At 43.0% G+C, this 17,767-nt stretch overlaps 1 protein-coding gene across 1 annotated transcript in view; it reads right to left on the bottom strand.

The window, feature by feature from the left end:
- The window catches only part of crocc2 (ciliary rootlet coiled-coil, rootletin family member 2), a 300,372-nt gene extending 284,271 nt beyond the window's left edge, over positions 1 to 16,101 (bottom strand). Inside the window, exons 1-3 of the mRNA XM_043702904.2 lie at positions 15,539 to 16,101; positions 5,446 to 5,596; positions 2,871 to 3,016 (exon numbers count right to left, since the gene is read on the bottom strand). Of these exons, the coding sequence (XP_043558839.2) occupies positions 2,871 to 3,016; positions 5,446 to 5,596; positions 15,539 to 15,589 (348 nt within the window). The 5' untranslated portion in view covers positions 15,590 to 16,101. The remainder of the gene's footprint in view (positions 1 to 2,870; positions 3,017 to 5,445; positions 5,597 to 15,538) is intronic.
- Between the last annotated feature and the right edge of the window lie 1,666 nt (positions 16,102 to 17,767).

Raw genomic sequence — 17,767 nt, 5'->3', positions numbered from 1 at the left:
CTTCCTTATTAACATTTTAGGGCTTATACCAAATCAGGAAAGCTGACTTACAATCTAGTTAAAAAATAAAAAGCCTGGCACTGTCCATAAAATATGATTCCATAGAAACATAGAAGATGGAAGCAGAAGTAAGTCATTCAGCCTCTTGAACCTGATCTGCTATTAAACATGATCATGGCTGATCTTTGAGCTCAATACCATTATCCTGTCCTTGCCCCCACCCCACCCCACCCCCTTATCTTTTCATCCCTTTAGCCACAAGAGATGTATCTACCTCTTTCTTGAAAACAATGTTTTGGCCTCAGCCATTTTCTGTGGTAGTGAATTCCATAGGCTCAGCACCCCCTGGATGAAGAAATGTCTCATCTCAGTCCTAAAAGGTTTATCCTTTATCCTTAAATTATGATCACTAGTTCTGGACTACTCCTTCCTGCATCTAATCTGTCAAGTGCTGTTAGAATTTTATTGGTTTCTATAAGACTCTGTAGTACCCCACTAGTCACTGCCGGCCATTCAGAAAAAGATCCATCTATCTCTGCTATTTCCTGTCTTCTCACTATTTCTGTCCATCTCAATACATTACCTGTAATTGCAAGAGCTTTAATTTCAAACATTAATCTCTTACGAGAATTTGTTAAAAGCCTTCTGAAAGTCCAAATAAATCACATTTACTGGCCTGCATGATCAACACTACTAAATACATCCTCAAGAATTCCAGTAGATTTGTTAAGCATGATTTCCCTTTTGTAAATCTATGCTGACTGTGTCTCATTCTACCAGTTTTCTAAGTGCTCTGCTTTCTGCCTCCCTGTTTTCTCTCTATCTCCATTTTTAAATTATGGGGTTACATTAGAAACCCTCCAAGTCTAGGAACTGTTCTAGAGTCTAAAGAATCTGGACCACCAATGCATTTACTACATCTAGGGCCAATTCCTTAATTGCTCAGGGATGTAGACTATCAGGCCCTGGAGATTTATCAGCCTTCAGTCCAATTAATTTCTTCAACATCAATCTATCTTAGGATAGACATTAACAAAGGTGGTGTTGGACGGTCTATCTTCCAGACATCGCTAGGGATGTTCTGTCCCACCAAACACACAACCCACAAGACATGGCGGCACCGGGTCAGAAAAGGGTTGACCCAAGTGTCCTCAATATTGATAAATGTAAGAGACAAGTATCCAACCATTTGGCAGTGACCAGTCTACAGAAGGAGTTTAGGGCGATGGTTTTTCTCTGTTTAGAAATGTGCTTCAGTTACATTTTCTTAAACTAAGTATTTGTTGTTAACTTATGCTTCTTATTACCTTGAGCCAAGTTAAACACTGTGATGTCTAGAAATCTAATGTTTTCCTTCTGGGTTCTAGCTTAAGTTTAATGAAGCAGTCATAATTACCTAGGATATTGGTGAAATCTTCTTTTGCAAAAGTTCAAATTCCCCATGTGTCAACTCATATACTGAAGAAATTGTAACTGGATCACCTAACGAAGGATTTAGTGAGACTGAGAAAGATGTTCCTAAAATCAAAACGTAGCCCTGAAAGCCAAAATGTAGCTCTGAAGAATCTTCAAAAAACAAAAAACGAAATGCTGCTAAGTGGATTTGAAATGGCCATCAGCCATGATTAAATGGCGGAGTGGACTTGATGGGCCAAATGGCCTTACTTCCACTCCTATGTCTTATGGTCTTATGGAAACTGTCCCTGGTGGAGGCTCCAACTTTCTTCCCATCACATGGCTGACCTGGAATCTCTCCTTGTCTTACCACCAGTCTTTGGCACATTGGGAGGATTTATTGGTAGATAGTCAACTTGGCTATGTTATGGAGCCATCATCTTTGGCTATCAGTCATAGGACAGCAATTTAAGGAAATTGGTAAAAGAAGCAATGGTGACAGGAAGAAAACCCTTGCTTTACAATGAATGGTGGTAATGCACTGCCATTTTGAGGCAGATTCAAAGAGAATTGGATAAGCAACTGAAGAGCAAAGATTTGGGGAGCCCCAGGGAAATTGTAGCAGAATGGGATTAGTTGATTTTGCCCTTGCAAACAGCAACACAGTTTGGAAGGTCTCCTTCTGTGCTGTATTCACGTTTCCACTACAGTGGGCAAAGCACTTACAAGAGCAGATATTGTACCCACTACAACAGAGAAAGCACCTACCACAAGATTATAGAACATAAAATATAGAATAGTACAGCACAGGAATGGGCCCTTCAGACCATGATATTGTGCCAAACTTGACACCAAATTCAACTATTCCCTTCTGCCTGCCCTTGGTCTGTATTCTTCCATTCCTTGCATATTCATGGACCTATCTAAGAGTCCCTTAAACACTCCCTATCGTATCTACCTCCACTACCACCCCGGACAGTACATTCCAGACTCCTATCACTCCCTATGTAAAAATCTTGCCCTCACATTTCCCTTGAACTTTCTCCTTCTCACCTTAAATGCATATCCCTACCATTAGACATTTCAGTTCTGGGAGAAAGGTTCAGACTGTCAATACTATCTATGCATCTCATAATTTTATAGACTTCCATCAAGTTTGCCCTCAGCCTGCGCTGCTTCAGAGAAAGCAATCCAAGATTTTCTCGCTTCTCCTTATAGCTCATACCCTCTAATCCAGGCAGTACTCTCTACAAAGCCTCCACACCCTTACTGTAATGTGGTGACCAGCCACCACATTGGATGCAGCATTTCAAATAATTAATAAGCCATCCAAACTGTTTGCAGCTAACCCAATCATATACTATAATTCTCCATGGCAGTACACAGGCTCCAAATGAATCATTTAGACATATGATAGATGTAACATGTATAATTCAAATGCATGGGCTACATCTGAGGAATGTATTTATCCTTACCCGTTCACTGACAGCGCGGAATTTGATAGCTAGTTCATCACGTTCAGCATGACTCTGTGCCAACAGGTCTTCCATTCGGGACAGTTCTTCCTGCAGCATTGAATTCTCTTCCCGAAGACTGGTCATGGAACTCCTATCCTGTGGGCCTGCATTCAGGCAAAAACAAAAACAAAGAACATGGATTTGTGCCTTTTACCAGACTCTAACTTGTGAACACATATGATAGATTTAAGTCACTGATCTTGTATCAAATCCCACCTTGGCCAGTTATGAATTGGAACTCAGTTTAAGACAAATTAATTAAAGTCCTTTAGGGAAGTAAAAAGTGCTCCTCCCCAGTATGGCCTGTGCTTTTTCACTTGTCTGTTGGATGTGAGCATTGGTCACAGGCCCGTAGTTAATGTCCTTGAGAAGATGGTAATGAACCATCTTCTTGAATCAGCCAGTCCATTTACTGTGGTTACAACCTCAGGACTGTTAAGGATTATGGTCCAGTGCAAACACCCAGCATCTTAACTGAACTCTGAAAGAGCCAAATCAAACCCACAATTCCATCAAATCACTGCAAAACTTAATTCCTGAATATCCTTCCCTCACACAACAGCAGACAGGAAGCTGGCATTAGGGGGCTTTGCCTGCCCCCAGCAAACTTGCAGAAAAGATCACAGAGGATTTTATAGGCATCCCCTGCATGCTCACCAGTGCAGAGACTATTAAATCTGGTTATAATCCAGAGATCCAGCTGATGAAGGAGAGGAGAGTCAACCATTATAATCTCATCTAATAACTTGGAGAAAACGAGGACTGCAGATGCTGGAGATCAGAGTCGAGAGTGTGGTGCTGAAAAAGCACAGCAGGTCAGGCAGCATCTGAGGAGCAGGAGAAGTGAAGTTTCGGGCATAAGGCCTTCATCAGGAAGACTCTCCTGTTCCTTGGATGCTGCCTGACCTGCTGTGCTTTTCCAGCACCACACTCTCATCTAATAACTTACAGAGTTACAAAATGCAAGCATAAGCCCCTCTGGGCATATGCAGGTTTTCCTACACAAGGAATCAAGCAAAATGATTGTTACACAGCTGTACCAGCACACAGTAACACACCATTTGCACCACTTCTGCAAAATTTGAGAAGCATTTGCCATTTAAAATCCTTGTCAAAGTGTCACAGAAACGGAAACAACTTGAAGCAGACATCTCACTGAGCAAGGACTGCAGATGCTGGAGATCAGAGTCGAAAAATGCGATTCCTGATGAAAAGCTCATGCTTGAAACATCAACTCTCCTGTACCTCGGATGTTGCCTCAGTATCACTGAGCAAATCAACACACTGCTACGGGTATCAAACCTCATAAATCCATGAAAACAAATGATGAAGTGAGATAATGCACTGACTTTTAAGGTGGTCAACAAAACTATCATAAAACCCCACAGTGTGGAAGCAGGCCATTCAGCCCATCGATTCCACATCATACCTTCAATGAACATCCCACCCAGACCCCAGTAACCCTGAATTTCTCTTGGCCAATCCACCTAACCTGCACACTAATGGACTGTGGAAGCAAGCCAGAGCACCAGAAGAAACCCACACAGACAATGGGAGAACATGCAAACTCCGCACAGTCGCAGAGCACTGAATTGAACCCAAGTTCCTATTGCTTTGGGACAGCAGTGCTAACCACTGAGCAACCATGCCGAAAGACATAATCCCAGATAAGTATCACTTTCTACAATCCAAAAACTATCAGTGCCAACTCATGACTCCACAATGTTCTAACTGCTCAATATTCAACAGGGCCATCTGTTGAAAGTCTTAATAGTGCAAAATCAATATCTGACAGATTTCCTTGAAGATGTGTTTCAGTACCACACAATTCCCTGTGGACTAAGTTCAGCACCCAAGGCATTCCTGAAGATTTTACCAAAGAATCAAACCATAACCACAAACTTGCTTTACCTTTACCTGGACCAAAGCAGATTAAATGGTTGCTGAACACCGACACTGATCGATTGACAAAATGGGACATGAGATACTTGATCATGAGCAGACCAGGTCATTTCAAGAACAGCGATTATGTGGATGCATTTGCTTTGCCAATGAACAACTCTGATGTTGATTTGTGTAGAGAATGGATCATAGAGAATTACTAACTCAAATTCATAAACTTCAACATAACCACCAGAAATGTTCAGAGCTCAACAATTATTTCTGTACTTCAAACAAACTGAGAAACAAAAAAATGACGCGATGTACACATTTGTTGTTCAGAATGGCTTTGTTTAAAATAACATGTTCAGTTTTACAAGACAAAAAAAAATTCAGGGTTCAATTGTTTTGTGTTTGAATATGTGAGTCCGTTAACTATTGATATCACTGTGCTCGATTAATTAATTAAGGGGAAAGGTAAACAAAATGCAGAAAAAAGATGAAATTCAGAACTGAAGCATGAGGTAGATTAAAACCTGATTAAAACCTGTTATACACACAGTGTCATCTCTGCTTTGCTACAAAGTGTAAAATATATACCAATTCTTTCACTCAATTAAACTGTGTTTTTCAGGTCGAACAATTCACTAACCTTCCATTCTTTCCTCAGTAAGATTCTTGGTAACTATCTCTCGGATTCGAGCAGGGACCGTAGTTAGTGTCGTGCCCTCGCCCTCTCCACGAACTGTCAGACTTTTGTCCTCTCCACTCAGCTCTGGGTTCAGTACAGTGTCTTCTAGTTTCTGAAACATCGGGAAGAACAATGACCTGAGACAGAGCCACTTACTCAGATCCATAACTTCAGAATGTGCCGCTACAGTGGTTTCTCCAGACACCAAAATTAACTACATCTGGAGAACTTAATCCTGATTTAGCAGCATTTGACACTACTTTGTAAAAGTTTTGCGCTGTTTGCCAAAAGGTCTCTCATCAGTAAAATAACAGAAGGCAAGAGAAAATGAGATAACATTGGAATCGTGGACAGAAAAAATATCATGTGTAAATGCACATGCATATTGTTGAGAAACAAAACTGTTGGATTCTAGAAAGTCTACCATTCGACGGATATTTAAAGTACTGGTTATTATAGAGCCAGGAATTGGACATAGGTGTGAGTTAAAAACCAAGAAACTGGGCAGGTGTCTTGTCGAAAATACTTCCATCTAATTTGGGGCATTTACATGGACAAATGATTAGAATCATAGAATCCCTGCAATATGGAAGTAAGCCATTCAGCCCATCAAGTCCACACCGACCCTTCGAACAGCATCCCACCCAGATCCCACCCTCACTCCCCTCTACTTGTAACCCTGCATTTCCCATGGCTAATCCACCTAGCCTGCACATCTCTGGACACTTTATGCATGGCCAATCCACCTAAACTGAACTGCGGGAGGCAACTCACACAGACACTGTGAGGATGTGAGAAGTCCACAGTCTCTGAGGCTAGAATGAAACCCAGGTTCCTGGTGTTGTGAGACAGCAGTACTAACCACTGAGTTACCGTGCCACCCAGAGTAATGGGACATACAGAAAAGAGTGCCATCATGGTGTGAGTACAAGTATCCAGATCCCAATACCCTGATATCTAGATTTTGTTTATGGCAGTGAAAGAAACATCACTTTAGGTGGATTACAAAGCTCGCTGGGTGGAAGTGCAAGTTTGTATAAAATGCTGCTGTTTGTGAGGGTCCTGGGATGAGGTGTTGGCAATGAGGGTTGGATATCAAACCCACCACCCCACCCCTTCTAACTCTTCCTGATGTTTCTCCTACTGAGTGAATACCAGATGGTGGGATAAAGCCCTTAACTGAGCATTCACTGCCCACTGAATGGCTTCAATTATTGGCAGGGAGTTGAGGACCATTCACAAGGTGCTCCACAATGGGGCTAATCAGGGTAAGGGCAGAGACCTCCTACCTGACACCCTGCTGCCTAATTAAGTGCCCCCCGCTCCCACCACAACATGTGACAAAGCTCACTTCAAGGGCATTTCATCATACACAATGATTACACAGCAAACCAGGTAGCCTTTAAGACCCATCCTGAGGAAGTCACACAATACAGAAAGCTCTTCCCTACAAAGCATTGAATTTAAGCCAGGTTTTTGACAGACAAGGAAATCAGGAATTGGCGACCAGCATTCCCTGTAATTTTCTTAGCGGCTGCATGGGCATCGGAGACATGAAGTCCATGCCACGATCACCGTGCCAACATTGGTGACAATGGAATATTAGACTGGCCACGCACACACAGCAGGCTGTGCATCTTCAAGGGAACATGGTTGGGGACAGACAAGAAAGTGGAGTTGACACCGTGAGCAGATGAGCCAGGACCTTACTGAATAATGGAGCAGGTTCTGACAACTGAATGGTCTCCTCCTGTTGTCAATTCCAGGTAACCCTGACAGTCAATTCCCCCAGACATGTCCAAGGACTTGGCTGCAGTGCCAGGAAAGCTGAACTGGAATGACATCAGCACTCAAGGTCAGTGAATGCATTTTCAAAGGGAATCTGCTGCCGATCTCAACACCAAACCCATATGCTGCTCAATGCATAACCACACACACACACACAGAACTCCACAGACACACACAAACACTTCCAATTGTTTCAAAATGTGTTGCAGCTTTAAGTAGGGATCTGACACCCCAACACCCATCTGCCCGAACTGTGCTTCAGAGCCATCAGTGTTCTTCAACGCTCTTCATTCCACCTCTATCTGAGACTCACTGAGCTGTTGTCTGAAGGTTTGTTGTCACTGGAGGACATCATGGCCTGTTTTACTAGTTCTCAGAATCTCAGAATCTGCATTTCTCTGGCAGTGACAGCCCCAGACTAAAACAAGGTCAAGACCAATAGGCTATCCCCTTCTTCATGCACACCATTCCCTTGGATGTGTGACTGAGAACTCTGTATAGTTAAGTAGGTGCCCATTTTCAGCAGTGGAGGCAGAAATAATTCGGGCAATGTTTGATTAAAGATGAGATTAATGAATACCAAGATCAAGAAAAACTGACCAGTCACAGCAATGTGGATTTCAGAAAGGAAGCTTGCTCTTAACCAAACTGATAGTTCTCCAGTGAGGTACCAGTAACATGGATGGAGAAAATGTCATAGATATCTTTCACAAGATATCACAGAAGGAGGCTGTCAGAGAGGATCAATACAAAGGGAATTACGGGGAGGACAGTAAATTGGACTAATAAACATTTGAAACGGAGGAATGGAAAATGACGATTAAGCCAGATTGGCAATAAATAGTATTGGTGTTCCATTCTGTACTGCTGTCATTTCTATTTACCAGCTACTTTAATAATTGTGCTGGACCTTAGTGGTCACATTCACCCAGAATAATAGCAAACGGATGAAATTAGAACTAGGGGGTACAGCCTCAAAATAAGGGGGAGCAGATTTAGGTCTCAGTTGAGGAGGAACTTCTTCACTCAAAGATTTGTGAATCTGTGGAATTCCCTGCCCAGTGAGGTTATCTCTTTGAATATTTTTAAAGCAAAGAAAAATAGATTTAAAACAAAAAGGGAATTAAGGGTTATGGTGAGCGGGCAGGTAAGTGGAGCTGAGTCCACAAAAATGCCAGCCATGATCTTATTAAATGGTGGAGCAGGCTTGAGGGGCCAAATGGCTTATCTCTGTTCCTATTTCTTGTGTTCTTATGTTCAAATAACTCAGAGATACAGGGATACTGAAAGGATAAAAGAATAGGCTTAAAAATGGCAAAAGAACCAGTTGTACAGATCATTCAACAATATTGTACTTGGTACATGAAAATGGTGGGAAGATACAACATTCCTCTGTGACAGGTCAAGCATTACCACCGCATCTCAGGAGCCATTAAATGGTGTTTATGGAGCTCCAAATTCAAGATCTCGGATTTACAAGGCGAGTGCATTCACCCACTGAAGTGGCATAAGTTAGTTGCTTCAGCTTTGCTTGTTATGAATAGCAGCATCTGCTGCCTATCAGTCTGGTGGCACTAGACCTACAAGCCAGAGGGTCTAAGTTCAAATCCCACCTGCCCTGGGGGTGTGCCATAATATGCCTGAATAATAACTACAAGTTGAAATGACATGAAATCTTCAAAGGGCTGCAGTTTGGCCTTCTGGAAGCGAGAGAGTAGATAAGCTACAGATTTATGAGGTTCAAAATATTTTTTAAATTCATTCATGGGATATGGGCATTGCTGGCTAGACCAACAATTATTGCCCATCACTAAGAATCAGTCATACCACTGGGTGGGTCTGGAGTCACATAAAGGCTAGATTAGGTAAGGACAGCATTTCCTTCCCTCAAAAACATTAATACAAATTATTAAGAAAGAGCTGAAGGAATAAATCTGTTTTTCCATCAGTGCAAATGAGAATCTGAGGTTATGTAGGAGGGGCATTTAGCAGCACGGAGAATAACACATTTGCATTGTAGAGAGTAACACACCTGTCACACAGAAAAAATAAATGCTCCACTCTTGCCACAGAAGATGTGGGAGCTGTGTCGTTTTGGTGTAAGTTTAGCAACTGTGAGATAGGATACAAAACAAAATGCAGGAGAGGTAATATAGCACAGAGAACATAAGTAAATAATAAATACTTATGTCTTTTCTCTCCTTGTTTTTGATGAACAGATACATCAATCAGATGTGGTCCATGTTGCAAAGCCTTGGTGCACAAATCAAAGTGTCACTGCTCTATCTCAGCTTGTACTTTCTATCTTTGTAAATTGTGACGCTTCTGCATTGTGTTTCGATTTATGAAATGAGCCAAGAATTCCATGCAACAACTTCACAGTATCTCACCAACAAACAGATTCTGCTGCTGCATGCAGTGAAATCAGGTCTGGGAGCCTCCTAACAGTAAGAGTGATGAAGTAGTATGATGGGCTGATCCCTCAATTATCAAAGCCAATCAGTAAACCGGCAAGGGGACAGTCACTGAAATGCTTTAGTTTTATTTCTAAAAAATGCATTGTAGTCTATGTTTAAACTAAAATGAGCAGGAGGAATGAGCAAAGCTACAACTGCCTTTCTGATTAAGGAAGCATATGAAACCTTTCCAGTTTCTGACCGTGACTTGATTACTTGTTTTGATTTATTATTATCACATGTACCTCGATACAGTGTAAAGCTTTGTTTTGTGGCAATACAGGAAGATTATACCATACAAAGTGCATTAGCGTAATAGAACAGAGTGAGGAATACAATGTTATGGCTACAGAGAAGGTGCACAAAGAGTGAGGTCAACATTAATTTTTAAATTTGAGAGGTCCATTCATAAGTCTAATAACAGGGGAAGAAGCTATTCATAAGTTTGGTGGTCTGTGGATTTAAGCTTTTGTACCTTCTGTCTTACAAAAAAGGTTGGAAGAGATTATAACTGGGGTGGGAGGGGTCTTTGATGATGTTGGCTGTCTTCCTGGGGCAGTGGGAAGTGTAGATGGAGTCCATGGATGGAAGGTTGGCTTGCGTGATGGAGTGAGCTGAGTTCACCACTCTCTATAGTTTCTTATGGGCAGAGCACTTGCCATACCAAGCCATGATGCATCCAAATAGAATGCTTTCTATGGTGCATCTATAAAAATTGGTAAGAGCCTTTACAGACATGCCAAATTTCCTTAGCCTCCTGAGGAAGTAGAGGAATGTAAGTAACTCCCTCTCAGCCATTCTGTGGTCTCTGCATACCATGCGACAAAAACAAGCTGCCTCTATCACCCTGGGACAGCTGGAGCAATCCAGAGTCACAGAATCATCGAAATCATAAAAGGTTTTCTTGGCCAGCACACTATGTTTTGCACCTTTCCTGCGCCACATCCAAAACAGCAAGGGGGCGCCAGTGGACAGAGTCTTGCAATTACTATTACGAGCCTTTGCTTTCCTCATCAAACCCCTCACATCAAAACAGTCACTAAACACAACCTTCACCCAGGAAATCCATGTTGAATTTCCAATAATGTCCAATGAAAGAACCTAAGGCTGATTTGTCCAGATTTAATGTAAGTTTGAAGGAATTTTATTACAGTTGTATCGGGCTTTACTGAGATCCCATCTGGATTAATATGTGCAGTTTGATCTACTCACCTTTGTGTGAGGAAACTATTTGTGTTCATTTTGAGGCAGCAAGATGGTCTGCTAACTGAACCAGACCCTCATCTTACTTAAGCAGAAAGACCTTAGACAGCGGTCTTTCCCCACAGCAGATGCCCCAAGTTTTAGTGCAACCTTCAACACATTGTCCTGAACCTTTGAATATGCCAGTCTGCAATATCTGGAAGAGGTCAGCTCTTCACATCAGAAGACAAAAAGCTTTCGGTCAGACCAAAGAGCGTCTTTCACTGAGTCGATAGTCCTTCAAAAGCAGTCAATGCTCATTCTAGAGAACTGTCCATATAGCACAAAGTTCCTAGGCCATTTCCTGTAGTTTAGAAGACTGTAAGATGTTCCAATTGAAATGCCACTACGAAGTGACTAAAAATTGAAGCTCTCCTCTTACTCTGAGAAAGACTAGGACAAGAAACAGCCTTGAGAAATAAGACATCATTTTATACAGAATGAGAATACAGTGCTGATTGGTTGGCATGGAGAAGTAGTAAGAACAGTTAACTGTCAACCTTCATTCTCTTTTTAGGCGATAGATTCTGATTGGTCAGGAATTTGCCATGGGCAATTAGTAGAACTTGCTTGCCTTCATGACATAATTATTTTGGAAAGGGTGCAATTTATGTGTGGATTCCTTTTACTTATATACATAGCTTCTAGCAAGTGTAAATGCATCACCAGGCTGATGATCATAAATTACTTTCTGATGTAAGTCTTAGCACAGTCCAGATTATTTAATAAATTATAACCATTAACCGAATCACATATAATGGTGGATATACTTTTCTGAGGCTTGTTGAGAAAAAGCAGCCTGCTATGAGCTGGGAATGTGCAACAGGAAGTTGTTTAATATAGTCCAACAGTCATTAGGATGTACAGCCTCAATGCCAAGCATCACACTGGTTCTGAAACTCATATGTCACATTGCTCATTTATGTAGCAGGTAGAACTTCTTTTTGCCTTGACAGCCACATCCTGTTAGGGAGAAAATCACCAGCACTAAACCCAGGAGAAACGTGAGGCAGCTAGCTTCACCTGTTCACATTTCTGCGATACCTTCCCAATCCAGGCTAATCAGAGGTGACGTGGACAACACTCAGGGCAAAACATGGTGGACATGTACTCTTTCATGAGGTTTGTGATATACAATGAGTAATGATCTGATCAGAGCATCCATTATCATGCAGGATAGCTTTGACATAGCCTATCTCAGTGCCAAGCTTACCTGATGAGCAGATGGCTAGGGTCCTTGCTGTACCACCAAGCATTTACTAATTGAAATGTAAAACACTCTCAAGAGACCCGACAGGGTAGATGCTGAACAAATGTTTCCCTTAGCTGGAGAATCTAGAACACTGAGGCACAGTCTTGAATAAGTGGTCAGCTGTTTAGAGTTGAAAGGAGTAATCTTGTCACAGAAAGGGTTTGAATCTTTAGAATTCCCCATCCCTGATTGCTCACTTGTTGAGTACATTCAAAGAAAGAACAAAGAACAAAGAAAGTTTTCAGCCCAGGAACAGGCCCTTCAGCCTCCAAGCCTGAGCCAATCCAAATCTACTGTCTAAACCTGCCACCCAATTCCTAAGCATCTGCATCCCTCTGCTCCTCACTTACTCATGCAGCTGTCCAGATTCATCTTAAATGAATCGACCGTGCCTGCCTCTACCACCTCTGCTGGCAACATGTTCCAGACGCCCACCACCCTCTGTGTGAAGTACTTGCCACGTGTATCCCCCTTAAACTTTCCACCTGTCACCTTGAAAGTGTGACCTCTCATTATTGAATCCTTCACCCTGGGAAAAAGCTTGTCTCTATCCACCCTGTCTATACCCTTCATGGAGAAAGTGAGGACTGCAGATGCTGGAGATCAGAGCTGAAAATGTGTTGCTGGAAAAGCGCAGCAGGTCAGGCAGCATCCAAGGAACAGGAGAATCGACGTTTCAGGCATAAGCCATTCTATACCCTTCATGACTTTGTAAACCTCAATCAGGTCCCCCCATCAATCTCCTTTTTTCTAATGAAAATAAACCTAACCTACTCAACCTCTCTTCATAGTAGCACCTTCCATACCAGACAACATCCTCGTAAACCTTCTCTGCACCCTCTCCAAAGCATCCACATCCTTTTGGTAATGTGGCGACCAGAACTGTACACAGTTTTCTAAATGTGGCCGAACCAATGTCTTGTACAATTTTAACATAACTTGCCAGCTCTTATACTCAATACCCCGTCCAATGAAGGCAAGCATACCATATGCCTTCTTGACTACTCTATCCACCTGTGCAGCAACCTTCAAGGTACAATGGACCTGCACTCCCAGATCTCTCTGCCCATCAACTTTTCCCAAGGCTCTTCCATTCATTGTATAATTCGCTCTAGGCAAAGATCTCAACATAAAGGTTATGAGCTCTTTGGTTACTTGAGGAATTATGGGATATGGGGATAGTAACAGAAGGTGAGGTTGTGATGAACAAAAAGCCATGATCTTATTGAATGGCAGAGCAGGCTTTTATCCTTCCTATACTTTGGTTGTCTGTTCATCTGAGTTAGGTGATTTGTTTGGTGCCCAAACCACCCTGCCTAAGATTGGTATTTGGCTCAATTTGGCTACACTTATGAGGACTCTTGTGTCTGACTTGTGACTTCTCAGGAGTGAAGGCTTCAGATCTGCACAAACTGTTGTAAGTCTGTTTAAAGACTCTGTCTCTCCCCAGAATCTGGCTCTCCTTTCGGGGGGGTCAATGGGAGATCTGTCTCAGAAGGTTCTCTCCTGGGTCTAAGACCAAGGGTTTCACTTTCTCTGTCACTTTGTCCCTAACACTTCTGATTCCAAAGTGGGTGTAGGACATCACCACATCGATCGTATCCATATAATTGGAAGAAGGGAAATGGAGTGAACAGGAGAAACACAATTAAGCCAAAAGGACCACAACGGTTAAACCAAATACATAAGACATGAATTCACCCTTGGAAATGATAGCACTTAGCAGATACATTTTCACTCACACACATGGAATGGTGTAATGCATTTTAATTCACACATCAAGCATAATGTAACCCACATATGACACACTGTAACCACAAGCCTGCTATATTGTAACCCATACAGGTAGCACATTTTAACCTATACACTTTACACATTGTAATACAGTGGCCTGGCACATTGCAACACACACACCTGGCATATTATGACTCACAAAAGTGACATATTGCAACCACACTTCTGGCATGTTATAACCTGCGCACCTAGCATATTTTAATCCACATACTTGATACTTTGTAACACACTGAGCTGTTATTCACAGACATCATGTATTGTAACCACACACCTGGTTCAATGTAACCTGTACACTTGGTCCATTGTAACACATACACACAAGCACACACACTTGGCACATTGTTTTATGCAGACCTGGCACATTGTAACTCACACACTGAATGCTAATGAAAAGAGTCTGGTTTGAGCATAAATTTTACTGGGCCAGGGTTAAAACTTGGCCCAAATGTAAGTAACTCTAGTATCGTGAATCTCTCAGTTCCCAATTCAAGTAGTGAATCCCAGGATCTCATCTGCTGTTGTGAGCTGGACAAGGCCTTATTCTGTAGCTTGGGGCTACTTGGTCACTGTGAGAGCAGCATTGGAAACCAGCACCCTTCTAAATCCATGCCCCTCCTCATTGGTATATATTGCAATGGCAAACCTCATATAGGTTTATTCCACAGGTCAGACTACAACTTGCAGTTGCAAATAACAATGCTCCTGCAGATTTGCACATGGCAGTTGCTCATACAGTTTCATTCTGGACCTTGTATTACAAGCATATCTAGCTTTGAAAGACACAAAGCTCCTCTAACAATAACACACACACAGACACACCTTTCCCAAAACTGTCTCTGAACCCACCAGACCGACTGCTCATACTGTTCCATGTTACATCTAACCACAGTCAGAAATGCACAGGACCCAAGGAATGAGCGGAATATTGAGAAGGGAATATTACAAGCCTGTCTCTCAAATTCTGAGTTCTTTGAAACCTCACATAAGATCACTAGCAAGGCTAAGCTTTCCTTTGAATACTGTTTCTCGTAGTAGATTTACAAGAATTGCCATATCTGGGTCGATCAGTGCCCTCAGCACATTTACTTCACACACCTGATTCCATCTGTTAAAATATATATAATTGGACACTGTAGAATGACTGTTGACTATATTCTTATGTTCTCTCAATCCTCTGCTGACCACATTCACTTACTACTTTCGTCTACCAGTTCCAGCTTTGCTTCATTCCCTTCTGAATTTGAAAATGGCCCATTGTACATGCATTCACAGTGCAGCATAATCTCCTCTCGTAGATCTGCTGGTCAGAACTGCTCCTTGTCAAGGCCATAGCAAGCTTGCTGAATTTCTTGGGAAAGGCACTACCTTTCCAGATGGCACATAGGAGGTGGCCTGACAGATTGCCTCCCACTCTGCAACCTGTCTACCCTGCCTCCTCCCAGGCTGGAGGGAATAGCCCAACCCTGTCTGCAAAAAGTCAATCTGTTTTGTACAAGAGATAGGAGAAGTAGTTCCGTCTAACCTGGATAACAGTCTCCAGCTTCTCCTCAGGCCGCTCACTCGGTAAACTCATGGGGATCCCGGCGTCCACTCCAGCACATCAATGAATGCAGAGAGCAGGATATGTCGGTTGTTCCTTGGAGCTGCTGGTTAAGGATGGGGGATTTACGGAAGGTTTTTGTTGCTTTGTTGGAGGTGGGGGTGGGGGTAGTGCTGCTGGGGAGGGATTTGTGGGGTGTTATCCTGCAGTGGGGATATGATCACTGGAGTATTTGGATGGTATTGCAACTGGGATGATTGCAGAAGGGGGTATTGCTGCTGGGAATGTTAGAGAAGGCGGTATTCCTGCTGGGAATGTTGGAGAAGGCAGTAGGGCTGCTGGGAATGTTGGAGAAGGAGGTAGTGCTGCTGGAAAGGTTGGGGAAGGAAGTATTGCTACTGGGAATGTTGAGGAAGGAAGTATTGCTGCTGGGAGGGTTGCAAAAGGGGTATTGCTGCTGGAAATGTTGGTGAAGGGGTATTCCTGCTGGGAAGTTTGGGGAAGGAAGTATTGCTACTGGGAAGGTTGGGGCAGGGGTATTGCTGCTGGGAATGTTGGGGAAGGAAGTACTGCTGCTGGGAAGGTTGGGTTGAGGGGATTGCAGCTGAGGGGGGTTAGGGTAGAGGGTTGGCTAAGAGCCGGTCTCTGCTCCCGGCTTCTGTTCAGTCCTCTCGCCGGCTGCACTCGCCCGGCCTCCGCCAGCCGATGGAAGCAGCTCTTGCACGTTCCCCGAACCTTGCCCGGCGCCGGTTGCTGTGGAAATGGAACGCCGAGCTTGCGTTGCCGTGGAAACTGGACGCTGCAAGAAAGCGGTTGCCTGGAGACGGGGACGCTTTGGGAAGTAGCGCCTGGGGCGGAGGGCGTCCGAAGTGGCGGGATCCAGGCAACTTGCAGCGGGATTGGAGGTGAATAAAGAGAAAGCGCAAGGAACAAGGGTTAAAATCTCAACCAGCTGCAAAGTGCACGGAAGTGACTGCATGTTGCTGCAACACAGGTTCTGACTGCCCGCTGGAACCCCTGACAAGGCTCTCACTGCAGTATCAGAGTAGATCACAGTGCCAAACCCTTGAAACGCCAGGCCATTTCAGAGGTTCTAAGAGTTGCCCTAAGAATGGGAGGCAATGCAGTTAAGGATAGCTGCGTGTCACATGCTCTCCTGCAGTGAAGTTGTTGGTTCAGACAAGCAACACAAAAATCTGAGCAGCAGGGGCTAGTGTGAAACGAAAGCAATTTATTTCCCAAAACATTCTGACAGAGTCAGATACCAAAAAAAGTTAATCGTTTCTCTTTTTCCTTATGATGCCCGAGACGCTCTGCATTTCCAGCAGTTAGTATTTTCAATTATTTAATTGATTTTGAATTAATATTTTACTTGCTGGGACTGCTGCAAAGTCGATGTCAGATTGTAGACGAGGGAGTGACTTTAGGGCCTGTGTCGTGCAGTGGTAGTGTCCTGACCCAGGTTCAAATCCCACCTCGTGCAGAGGTGTGTAATATTATTTCTGAACAGGTTGATTAGAAAATATCTTTGAGTGGGGAGGTTAATGGTAGTGCATACTTTCAAGCTCTGTTGTTAAGTGCTGTACAAATATTTGCATCAGATTTTGTTGATGCAGTGAATGAATAATGAATGACTTATTTGTTGTTATTTGCATTTTACGGTAAATAATACACTAAAGCACAGTGAAAAAAACTTCAACAGTGGCCACAATCGTTTAAGAATGAAAAGGATAAAAGACATAACTGAAATAGTGCTGAGTTGGCTCACCTACAACACCCTCACTGCCAGCCCTCCCCCACCACCTCACTGCCACCTGCACCAGACACACCAATGTAGGAGTCACCACTCTTTAGGCACCATCTCTTCACTGCTAAGTCCAGATTGCCAACATTTGTTCCCATGCTGAACCCACACTCGCCCTGCAACCAGGAGTCCCCAGCTCCGCTGCTGCATCGATGATGCTCAGGAGTCTCAGCTCCAGGCATAACATGCTGCTGCTGTTGCAGGTGCTACCTCACCAATGCCAGGACTCCCTGCTCTAGGCCTGCGTGAAGTATTCTGTTTTTAACATATTATTTATAAATCTACTGAGGTGCTGCTATGTATAGTTAGAGATGGTGCATTTTATAAGAGAAACCTGGTATCAAATTGTAAGGTTCTAAAATCTGTTACATTAAAAAAGAATTGAATAGTTCATGCAAAAAGTACTG

The sequence above is a fragment of the Chiloscyllium plagiosum genome, unplaced genomic scaffold (assembly GCF_037043375.1).
Source record: "Chiloscyllium plagiosum isolate Xiang-an unplaced genomic scaffold, Cpla_swu_hap1 HiC_scaffold_13, whole genome shotgun sequence".
In the NCBI taxonomy this organism is placed as follows: Eukaryota; Metazoa; Chordata; class Chondrichthyes; order Orectolobiformes; family Hemiscylliidae; genus Chiloscyllium; species Chiloscyllium plagiosum.
This window is presented reverse-complemented; position numbering and strand designations above follow the sequence as displayed.